Source organism: Indicator indicator, chromosome 8, assembly GCF_027791375.1.
Source record: "Indicator indicator isolate 239-I01 chromosome 8, UM_Iind_1.1, whole genome shotgun sequence".
In the NCBI taxonomy this organism is placed as follows: domain Eukaryota; kingdom Metazoa; phylum Chordata; class Aves; order Piciformes; family Indicatoridae; genus Indicator; species Indicator indicator.
This window is the reverse complement of record NC_072017.1, coordinates 6,821,939-6,834,212: the sequence shown is the minus strand read 5'-3', so window position 1 is coordinate 6,834,212 and position 12,274 is coordinate 6,821,939. Positions and strand designations below refer to the sequence as shown.

General features: G+C 37.6%; 1 protein-coding gene across 1 annotated transcript in view; it reads right to left on the bottom strand.

The window, feature by feature from the left end:
• The window catches only part of RFC1 (replication factor C subunit 1), a 32,628-nt gene that overhangs the window by 19,862 nt on the left and 492 nt on the right, over positions 1-12,274 (bottom strand). Inside the window, exons 2-5 of the mRNA XM_054383301.1 lie at positions 11,973-12,256; positions 9,016-9,144; positions 7,234-7,309; positions 6,807-6,926 (exon numbers count right to left, since the gene is read on the bottom strand). Of these exons, the coding sequence (XP_054239276.1) occupies positions 6,807-6,926; positions 7,234-7,309; positions 9,016-9,144; positions 11,973-12,256 (609 nt within the window). The remainder of the gene's footprint in view (positions 1-6,806; positions 6,927-7,233; positions 7,310-9,015; positions 9,145-11,972; positions 12,257-12,274) is intronic.

The following is a 12,274-nucleotide window of genomic DNA, read 5'->3' as shown; positions in this document are numbered from 1 at the left end:
ACTGTCTCATTTGCATGCCTCTAACTGAAGGCTGGTTTTATTTTTCTCAAAATAGAGAAGTTTCAGACACTCAACACATTGTAAACACAGACGGTTCTAAACACCTTTCATAACTGAACATAAATTGACAGTATTATCACAAAAATGTATTAATTTTCCACTCATCTCTACTTCAGGCCCCAGATTTCTTTTCATACAGAATTTTTCTTGGTCACTTCCCTATGCTTAGATGATGTGGCATGCCTGTCATCTGGCGTTCAGCAGAGATGAAACTTTCTGCTACTGAACAGCAAGTAGAATGTAACAAGTACAAAGGGACACTGACTATTCCTGGCAGAGAAAGTTCTGAGAGAAGGAAAATGAAACAAAGATATGTCTGGAAGGCAGGAAATTGATTCAGCAGTTAAAAGAATAATGCTTGAAGACAAAAAACTATCTATGAGAAAGTTGCATTTTTGCCAATTAGATTCACAAAGCAACACTGGAAAACTCAAGTCCATGCCCCCAACTAAAAGCAGCAAGTTTCACCAACAAGGTAGTTTTACTACTCTCAGCATGACTTACTTTCCCTAGGCAGCAATAAATCTCTTCCTGCTGTTCAGCTCAATTTAAGAAACTATTACACATCTAGGAGATTTGGACACTGGATGCTTCAAGCTTCTAATGTACAACAGTTCAAGAACCAAATAGGAAACTGCTTACCTCAAAACTTAATTCCAGAAGTGTTTTTGCTTATTTTTTTTTCTTTTAACTATTACTAGAAATAAGCAGTTCACATAGATGTAATTACATTTATTTGTCTCAGAAATAAGATATAAATCCTATTCTGCTCCCCTGATCCCAGCTTTTCTTAAGCTAAGGACTGCTTTCAGCTAGGAAGGAATCTTTACTCATCAGTAGTGTTATCAGAAGATCCACATGCAGTATTGATTTTTTTCCATTATTCACTCAGAACCATTTAAACAACACCACAAAAATAACCACTCAGGATATTGCTTTCATTAAAGTAGAAAAAAGCAGAGTAAATATAATTTTTAATTAAAGAGGACATGGATTTGAGTTATTTATGATGCCAGCACTATGTATTATCAATAATTTGAGTTTTGCTTTAATTATGTTCTTCCTAGAAACAAGAAGATTAAGAGCATTTATTGACTGTGGTGGCTGCAGAAGGACAAGACTCAGGACACCTATGAAGAGTCCTCTCTAGACTTTAAAGGCAGAATGAGAACATGGAATTGGTCATTCGGGAACAAAACCACTCCAATCCTGTAAAGCAGGTTTCAAAAGATGATTTAGGGCTATAGACACCCAGGCTACAGTTTCACATCAGGTTCAGGAAATTCACAGGCACATCCCAAACTTGCCTATCTCCAAGTACCCCTCTTATTTATATATGATGTTCCTTACATATTTAGGAACATCAACTTTTTCAGTAAACCTTCAACACTTCTTCCTTGAAGTGAACTGCTCAGGCATGCCCACTGCCAGAGGAGTGAACGGCAGAGCTCATCAGTTGGACACTTTAGTTTCCTCACAAGCATGCAGGTGACTTCATTTACAACTTGGAAAACACCAAAAGTCTTAGCACTGCTGCTGAATTATTCAAGTCAGTGTTTCTCAACAGATGATCTGTAAGAGGAAACATCATTCATACAAGCAAACCAGTCATTTGTGGGGGAATAAAAAGGAAAATATGGATTTTAGATTATAAAAATTGATTAATTGCATTCTTACAGCAATTGCTTGGTGAGCAGCTGAGATAGCATTTCATGGGAGCATTATGTGACAGAGAGAAAGCTAATCATGTGATTGATGAACACAAAGGCATGACAACCAGGAGACTGCTTTGAATCATTCTGGATGCTACACCACACATGAAGCAAGGACCTGTTATGCCAGGCAACATACAAGGCCAAACTTCCCTAGCAACAAACAACAGCTGTTAAATCCTGGGGGTTTCGAGACTATTTCATGGCATTAAAGTACATCTGACTTTCATTTGATATATTCTTATAGCAGCAGCACTATTAGGTTAATGAGCTAACACCTGCAGCCCACCTGCAACTGTTTGTTACTCATCTTCCTCTTTCCTAGCTTCACCTGTCCTCAATAGGCTTTCACCTGCTGATTGCAGAACAAGTGCTGCTGCTCCCTGACAACTCTAGCAAAATCATCTAGGCTGGTTTAAACATGTTTAAATTCAGATTATTTTTAAAAGGCTCAGGAATGACTACAGGAAGCAATCTACAGCAGGATGGGACAATGGCAACAAGCAGTATAGGAAAGATCATAAGATGGGCTTCAAAACAACAGATTTTACTCATCTTCATTTATTACTTCTGTATGTTGAGTTCTTCATCAGTATTAGAACAATTCCTTAGCTCCTATTCTGTTTAAAATGCAAAATATTTGCAGCAGAGACAACCTCTTACTATGATGTTATAAAACAAATTCCAAATGTGGGCAGAGCAACTACAGGTTACAAATAATTCACATTTACTATGATAAATGTATGTTAAATTAGTGTTTGTAGACTGCTACATAAGTATTTCTGTATGGAGCTGAAAGACCACCTCCCATCCAAGTGTCATTAAATCTACATTAATTACGTAAAATGACAACATTCAGGACATTCATTAATGGCACCACATCTGCACAAGTACTTGTAACAGCTCCTGTCCTAAAGTACTTGCAATCTAGAGCAGTAAATGTTGCTGTCAAAGATAAAATTGAGGGTAGAAAAAATAGTGTAGGTATAAAAAAAGAAGTCAATGTTTTGAGGTTTGATGCTTTTAAGTATGGATTGGCCAGTACTCAGACCCAACACTCATTAGGACTGAGTTTTATATTCACCTTTTGGTTAAAGTAAATCTTTAAGAAGATTATCTTGAAGTTAACCACCACTTCCCAAAAAAGCCAGCAAGGTGATTCCAACTGAGCCTGCTGAACTCCCTCCAAAAAACCCAGACCCTATGTGTGACTAGCAAAGTGCATTTTTTTTCCTGTCTTCCTCCGCATATAAAACCACAGTAGCTGCAAACCTACATTTCAAAAACTGCTCTGTACAGTCATTTAGGCATTTTTATGTCATTTCTCAACCAGCCAATTGATTTTAGATGTACTACAAACATGCACTTTAAACTACAATTGTTAGCACTTGGCCTATACAGACATGTCAAGGTTCCACACTGTTATAAAAATACAAAACTTAGCAGAACCATTCCAGCTTTACTCCCCTGAAATGAAATTTACATTTGGATTTTTCAACTATCAGAGATAATTTCAAGAAGCTGCCTTTGTCATTTTCCACTTTAAGGGAAGAAACCTCGACCACAATGCAGTAACCTAGTTGCAATTACACACTTCAGTGCCAAACTACACCACCTTTGCTACCCTTTGTCCAGTCCCTACCAAATAAAATTCTCATGCACACTCATACTTAAAAAATACCTTTAGAAAGATGTTTTGGGAGCATTAAAAGGTATAAGAAGGCTGAATATATCTAAACTGAATGATCTTCATCTGCAAAACCATCAGTTACAGCAATCCATTCCAAATTAAATAGAACTTGCCATAGAAACTGCTGTGTGTGTTAACCTTGGCATGCAATCAGAAGTTATCAGTCCATTAACTCTTTCCACTTTATTACAGAGAGTTTTAGTCACATGAACTGATTACTTTTACCATAACAGCAGCTTTATCATTTCACAAAAGCAGATCTGATTCCTCAGCATGCAATAAAAACTTCAATTTCTGGTTTAGTTGCCTGAAGTTTTTATAGAATCATAGAACTGCTTTGGTTAGAAGAGAGCTTTAAGATCATCAAGTCCAACCATCAACCTAGCACGAGTTTACTGAATGATGGAAATAATTATTGATTTGGCTTCACTGAATAAGGAAACCGGGGTGGGGGTGGGGGAAGAGTAGGAAATAACATGGAAAAAATTCCAGACAAGTATAATGTGTTAATTTTTTCCACCTGCAGCTCAGCTTACTGAGCCTGTCAGGACACAGCATTCTGTTTCAGACAAAATGAACTAGTCTAGAAAAAACACACCACAGAACCACCACAACGACACCAAACAAAGTCCTCTTTTAGATTTTAAGCTAATCTAGCACATTAGCTGAGTCATTTACAAGTAAGTTAGAAATGAAAATTCACAGGAAGTTTATACAGGAAAAGTGGGAACTAGGGAAAAGACCTTTAAGATAGAGTCCAACCATTAAAATTACTGAATGTTACACACAATGTTAAAAGTAGTTTATGATATTTCTACATGAAAGTAATTTCTGCAAATATTGAAAAACAAAATGGAGAAGCTCTACAGCAAAGTGAACTGCAGTAACTTCAGAAATTTTTTCATCTTCTGAAAACACTGTACATGCCTAAGTGCAAAAATTTGCCATCCATGCTTACATTCACGAAAACTACAAATCTGAAATAAACCTGTTAAAAAAAAAAAATCTCCTGCATCCTGCTGCAAAATTTCAAAGCAAATTGTAACATTATAGACACACGATGTATCTATAATTTTTTTTTTAAATGTGACATGAACTCTGAACCATAGCTGGAATAAAATGAGCTACCTGCAAATGTTACTTGTATCCATACCACTTCAATGCCTACAACAACAGTGTATGAATTACTGATATAGTAAGGAATTATGTGTTGCTTTTTTTTTTTTTTCAATGTAATAGTGACTTTGTAAACAGAAATAATTTGCAGGACTCCGTATTTTATGAAGTTTTATCATAGAATGGCTTAGGTTGGAAGGGATCTTAGGAATCATTTACTCCAACCTCCCCAGCCATGGGCAAGGACTCCTCTCCACTAGACTCAGCTGCTCACCCAACACCCTCATACTGGAGAACTTCTGAACCTGCTCTCCCTCAGCTTAAAACTATTCCCCCTTGTCCTAACACTAGACACTCTTATGAAAAGTCCCTCTCCAGCCTTCATGTTGGATCCCTTCAGGTATTAGAAGGCAGCTTTAAGGTTCCCCCTCACAACAGCTGTGTTCTTCTTATGATAGGGGCAAGAGAACTGTACTATGATCTTGAGTCCTACATTAAAAATTTGCTGTCTCATGTGAGGAACAGCACATTAAAAATAAGATTCATTTGCACTTACAGGACTAAAAACAGAAATCTGGTTAAATATTAAAAAAAAAAAAATCTACCTAATCTTCAACTGGGCTCACAAGTCATGCTGGAGATGGAACAGAAAACAGACACTAATTGATGAAAAGAAAAAGGCTGTTCCCTACACTACAATTTCATGGACCCACAGAGTGATTTGGGTTGGAAAGGACCCTGAAGATGATCTAGTTCCAAATCCCCTGCCATGGGGCTTCAGGATGTCCAACAAGCATAGTCTTGATTTAAGTTTTCAGCTGCATCACCCTAAAACATCAAAAGACCCGATGCCTTCAAATTTCATTAGGATCTTTGCTACTACTATGCCTAGATTCCTGTTCCTGTAAGACATTTATCTCAGGCCAATAGCTGTACTACTGCCATTAAAACACACTCAGCTGGAGAGCTCCATTAAGATGAAGAAACAGTTTACACAGATTAAACATAAACAAAATTCAAGTATTAAGTCTTGAGGTTACAAAAGCATTGTTTTAGTCATAGACTATTAAGTCAGCTTGTGTGTACTTTAGATAAGAGTAACCTTGAGCCATGCTTTTCATGGATTTCACCAATAACCTTGACCTGTGTTTCCATGGCATCCCTATGCAGGAAAAAAAACTTGATTACACCACCTGGAATTTCATAACCAATCTAAATATGTTGTGTTTATTCCCCAACAATATGATCATACGCCTACACTTCTTAATTAGAAAGGGTGTGGTGTCAAAGTTGCCAAAAGCAGCAAAGGTTTGAAAAAAGGAGAAACAAGAAAGCTTCCAGGATCCTTTGGAAAATTGAGCTTGTGTGAATACATGGCACAGTACAGCTAAATGCCAGGTCAAACATCTAGGACAAATAAAATAAGCACAAAACGTCTTGGAAGTAATGACTCTGAAAAGAGTCCAAGAAGGAAGATGGTATAGATAAAAGGCAGCTCAGCCACATTCCTAATAGGATGCTGCAGCAAATAATCCTTCTTTTGATTTAAAATTACATGATATGCATTATAATTATTAGGAGGCAATGTTTATATTCAGCAATGATCTTATCAAGAAAACCCTTCACCCATGGACTCTGTCTACTTTTCCAAATATGCATCCTAAAACTCAGAGGGATCACAGAACTCCTGGAATTTTAACATTTAAACTTTTTTAAAAATCAAAATATATTTGAATTCGAGTCTCTTAAGTATCAGTTTCTAAGAATCCACACAGGGACAGTCCCGTGGCTAGTGAAGAACACTATGCTAGGAGACAAACCCAGAATTCCTGCTAGTTACAGTCTCGGCTGAACTCGAAGCGGCTGTATTAACTACATTCAACCACAGCAGCAATGGACAGTATTTCCTCAAGCTTAAACTATAGTAAGCTTAAACTATAGTAAGGAGAGAGAGATGCAGGGAAGCGTTAGCTCATGAAATTACATGCCAGTGCAAATTAATCTAAGCCAGTATCCAACATCACTTTGAGGTTTTACCCTGCTCCTGACTTTACAAATTGAGGTTAAAGTTCTGAAGTGCTTTTGACCAGCTTGTTTAAGACAAATTATGTTCTCCTGTCTCAATGTAAGTTTTATGGGTATGAGTATTCAGACAAGCAATCCATTCCAACTGTGACATAATTCACCCCATTACAACTGAACTTGTAATGATTTATTTCTTCCATTACCTGTCTCTGAAACATAAACAACAGGATCGCGCTTTAAAACTTTACCAAGTTTTGGAGCAGCTGCTTTTTTCTCAGGTGGCTTCTTGGATTTTTGCACTGGCTGCACCTCCTCTTCTGAATCTGTATTTTGACCACAAAATAAATGTAGACTTCCACCACATACATACAAGCTTTACGTAACTTATCACATAACATTAATATAGGTGAACACACATTAAGCAAACCAAGTGAGAAAGATTGTTTTTTTTGTTTTCTCAGCAGTGGTTTTATAGAAGTTACTTTTCAATGTATATTACATGCATATGCCCTCTACTCATTATTATCAAATGTATCTTAGCTATCCATCAATAATTACTGATAAATGTTTAAAAGTATATTGACCTTGCAGAGACACAAAGAAGCCTCCAGAAACAACTGTGAACACTACCTGAGTCATAGATTATTCTCCTTTTCTTGTTTATCCGCTTTGGTTTCCAGTCATCTTCACTGGGTGAATTATTCACCTAAGAGTAACAGTCCATCAGTTCAACCAGTAAACAGATTCTTCAGGATTTTACTCAGTTACACATTCAAATTTCTGAGTTTCTAACAGTAATTATTCATTTCCCAATATGACATTTATAAAGTCTTATGCTAACTCATGAGAAGGAGGGAAGAAAGGTGCAAGGCAGAGGAAATGCAGGAGAAATGGCTGCAGTGAAGCTACACATGCACCAAGCAAACCTTAGATGTCTATGTTGGGAATAGTCAGGTTTAATGCTAATCAAAGTAAATTAAACAGATTTTCAAGCACTTCCAACTCTTATGCCAAAAAAGAAATTAACATGGTTTAACCAAAATCAGAGGTGGTACATGCCAGTAATTCAGCTTTGCCTATTGGCTCCATTCTAGATATGGCTTAGCCATAAACCACCAGAATTCAACACAACCTTAGAGCAAAATACAGCTAATTGGAAGGATAAAAAAAAAAAAAAAGGAAAAAGGAGACAGAACATCTGAGGCTAGATGGATTTCCTATTGTGTGTCCTGGTTGCTTGCAGCTTCTTCTCTCACTTGTTAAGTAGTGCAGTGGTCACGGTCAGCAAACCTGTTCTACCTAGGATCAGCAGCTACTATTAAACTATGTCACCATTTGGGATTTTTTTAAATACAAGTTTTAGATGCTTTGAAAAACAATATTCAGAGGTAGGTAGGAAGTTTCCTGGGCATACCAAACTACCAGCTATGCTTGTTTTGTAGTCATGCACGGATGTAAATTCCTACCAATATGTAATTTCATATCGACTTCACTATGCATTTTATAACCCCCATACAATTCTAATCTGAAACCTTTTAAAGCCTTGGTATAAATTGGAGAATTACAAAGTAAAAATAATAGATTACATAAGAGAACTACTATGCCTTTCACTTTCCCTGAATGCTCCTCTATTTTCATGTTGAAACAAGGAAATTATACAGCCAAAATATTTTTTAAGCAATATCTTACTTCTGGATTGTGATTCTTCCTATTAAACATTCTCCCCCATTAGAAATCCTTCCATTCTCTAAAGTGATTTTAAATCCATCTTTAGGCACTTCTTCCCTTTTTGTATCAGTTCTCTGAGATTAACAGAAGTGCTTTGAGACTGGCACCCAATCTGATTTTAACCTGCCATTTTACAGAATTAGGGGTTGGCAACAGGTTTACTTAAGGGGCACCATTAAAGGAAGACAGTGTTAATGTTTTTCCTACAGGTGTTTAGAAAATACAGGTGGTTAAAAAAAACAGCAAAAAAGCACCTACTTCAGAGACTTTACCTTACTTGTAAGCATACAAAGTTGTCATGTTTTCATCTACTGTAAGCCTCAATCTTAATTAATAATTAAATAAGCAGAGCTACTTAGAGAACTGTAGGCTATAGCTAAATAACTTCAAGCACATCGGACTATTCCTACGTTAGCATCCAGTAACAACAACTTTACTTACCTCACCCCTTTGCCCTGCCATCCAAGTATTTTTAAAATTAGCAGTTTTGCTCACCAGCCGCTAAAAAGTTTGCTGCTAAAATATTAAATAACAGCTTACTCTCATGCCTATCAAAATAACTAACATGCAGTCTGGAGTTTGAATATATGAGAAGAACTACAACTTTAAAAAATACCAGAGAACCAAACAACTCTAAACCAGGGCAATCAAGCACTCCACAAATAAGAAAAAATCAAGACTAACCTTAGTCTCCTTTCCCTTTTTCTTCCCACTCAGAGGTTCTTCACCATTTTTAACTTTCTCACTCTTTTTCACAGCCTCACATTCTTGTCGTTTTCCAGGAGGTACAACCCCAAAGAATCTCCGGATATCCTAAGCAAGAGAGAAAAGAGATTCATCAATTTTAAATTACAGATAGCTCTTAGAGCTCTCACGCTACAAAACATCACACTTAAATTAGTTTCTCAACAGCTCCATTATTATATTTGATCTTGATTTTTTTGTTGTTTTTACAATTAAGAAAAAGATCAGCTGATTAAAACATAGCTGCTTCAACACCTTCTGTTTTTAAAGCATGGCAAGTTTATTTTTCCCTTAAGTAGGACAATTTTACCCATACACACCTCAAAATAAACTTCCATTAAAAATGAAATAGTGGCTTAAGACAGATGCTTAATTTATTTACTTTCCAATTAAGCATCATAAACCTAGCCTAAATATTTTTCAGTTAAAATTATCACCTTGGGTATGAAGTAGTCTCCAATGTAAAAATATTAAAAAATAAATATTTAAAAATACTAAAAAAAAAATGCACCGAGAGCTGAAAAACAGTCAGGCAGTGGGACTTACTGCATCCACCATCTCTCTATATATTTAGGAGAGTAATTCTCATCCAACTGAAAAAAAAAATCAGCCAATAAAAAAACAGATTAATATTTAAACAAAGAGAAAGAACTTAATACAAAGAGTGCCAAAAGATCTTAGTATCCTTAGTATCTTAGTATTTAGTAACCTTAGTATCTGACCATACACAGTACAACCATAAAATGCTTTTTAAACATATAAAAATACAGAACATGTAATTATTTTTTAATTTTTTGTTTAAGTACTACTGTGCACCCACATATGACTTGGAAAAAAAAATTTCAGTTTTATTAAATAGAACTGCAGACTATATGTACCTGGTTGGTTATCACTACCTCCAGGGGTAGCAGCCATTTTAGAAGTAGATAATACCTCCTATGGCCTAAACATATATAGCAAGTAAAGGGTGGGTGGGACTCAGGGCTAGCTGCTACCCAGCTAATAGCTCTATAGAGTTCATCTGGGTAGTTTTTGACTCCAAGTGAAGTAGTAAGCTTTCACATTAACAGAAGACCATGGCAACTAATCATGTCAGGTTGCAAGTCTTCTCTTGAAAAACTTTTTTCTGTTTCATCAAGGAGAATAACACCCATAGAATTGAAACCTATTTGTTAGGTAGTACAAAGACTGGATACTCTTTGGAGAGTTTGTCAGGGTGACTTTTAAGACTTTGGTAAATATCAACCTCAAAAAAGTCATTTGTTGTTAAAGTCATGAACACTCCATGGTTGTTTTTTTCCTGAATTTCAAAAGCAGATCAACTACTTCAACACTGATGATAGAACCGTCTCAACCTAACGATAACAGTCACAGTGTTTTTAAAAGACTAATGTCCAGTAAGGTAGAATGTTTTCCAAAATAATATCATCTTACTCAGTTTGCACCTCAAAATACAATATGAGATAGAAAACTGACTGCAAGAAAAAGTAATGCACTTTATTTCAGGTATTCCGGAGTGTGCCTTATATGACAGCCTTGCACCAAAAGAATCGGATTTACTCACAGTGTGCCTATTTCAGTGCAAGTTTGGGGCAAATATCAGCTCTGATATCTGGTGTGTCTAGAGAAATCAAATTTATAGTATCACTGCAGTGTAATCAGTGATGCTTGTTTTACTGAATGTTTACTAACTGGTAACTGCAGCACAGGTACTTACAGTAGTTTTTGAGCAGTATTAGTCTTAGTACACACCAGCTGATGCCAACTTTGGCCATGAGTGTCTCAGCTACAGGCAACTCAAGTAGCGCCTGGTCCCTGCTATTCATCCCCTTAACTGTACTAGTATAGCTCTCTGCTTGGGAATTGGGTCAAGCCAATAATCTAGATAAAAACAATAAATCCCTTCTGGGACAAATGAGTTCATTGTGTAACTCTATGCATGTCAGTTCAGCACAGCTTAGATGCTGTTTGCAAGGGTATGATATTAAATTCCAGTACACTTGAGCTGTCACTGCACAGAACTCGCTATACAGTTACTAGCACAACTGTATTTTTGCCTCTATCTCCACAGCTGCAGCAAAGATGGTCACACAGCCTCCTCTCTTCAGCAGTGAAAGGGAATGATGGTTGTCTTCCTCCCTTCTAAGAAAATACCAGACATTGTGAGATGTGTGATGTTCAGAAAGCTTTGTCCCAGGAAGGTGGGAAAGAAGGAAGCAAGTGTATCAGCACAACTCGTTTTTCTAGAGGTCATGGTAGGGGAACAGCAGAGGCAGACTTGTCCTCATACATAATTTACAGCCATCAGCCACTCTTAAACTATGACAATATCCCAGTTCAACAGTTTCAGAATTCTTATTGCAGGCAGGTCTGTCAGTACTGTGGAAGCCTCACACTGTATCACCCATCATTGATGAGCATCAGGTGGAAGATATAAACAAGTTTAAACTATATGGAGAGTTCCAAAAGCAAAGTTGAACATGACTGGCTTTGAACAGCATTGGTAGTTAAGCCAGTAAAACACCTGCACAGAGACTCCACCTGAGTAGGTGATAATTTACTTGAGCCAGAGATGATGAGGCGATACCATCTTCTAATGGCTGCACAGGTGAGCAACACTTTGGAAAGCACACACACAAACAGGTATATGTTTATATTTGCAGACTCAATAGATCCTGCTGAGGGTGGCATCCTTTATTATTTACACAAACATCTACTTCTAGACTTTAAGTGTCGTGTGTTTTCCCCCACTTTGTTACTTTGTTTTTCTGTAAATACTGCACACCGTCCAACTCGGCAGGAGAAGCACCCCCGTGTTTACTCTTACAGATATTAAACGACGAGTTAAAACTTCGGCAGTCTGCGTTTAAAGAGAGATTAGTTCGTTCGCTTTATACCCCCAAGAAAAGCCCACGATCCGTACCTAATTCCCCACCGGGTTTCAGGGGGAAGCAGAAGAGGCCCAGACGCTTCCCTCTCGGGGCAAAGGCACAATCTGGGGGCACCTCCTCGGCCAAGGGTTTATTTTCCTTTCCTGTGGGGCAAGCCGGGCCTCGGCCGCACAGGGCAGGAGAGGCGGGAAACGCGCGGGCGCTGCAGGGCGGGCGGCCTCTCCTCCGCAGCTCACAGCCGCTCCCGCCCAGGCAGGCCTCTGCCGCTCCGCCACGACGCACAGGTCGCACTCAGGCAAGGGGATTCA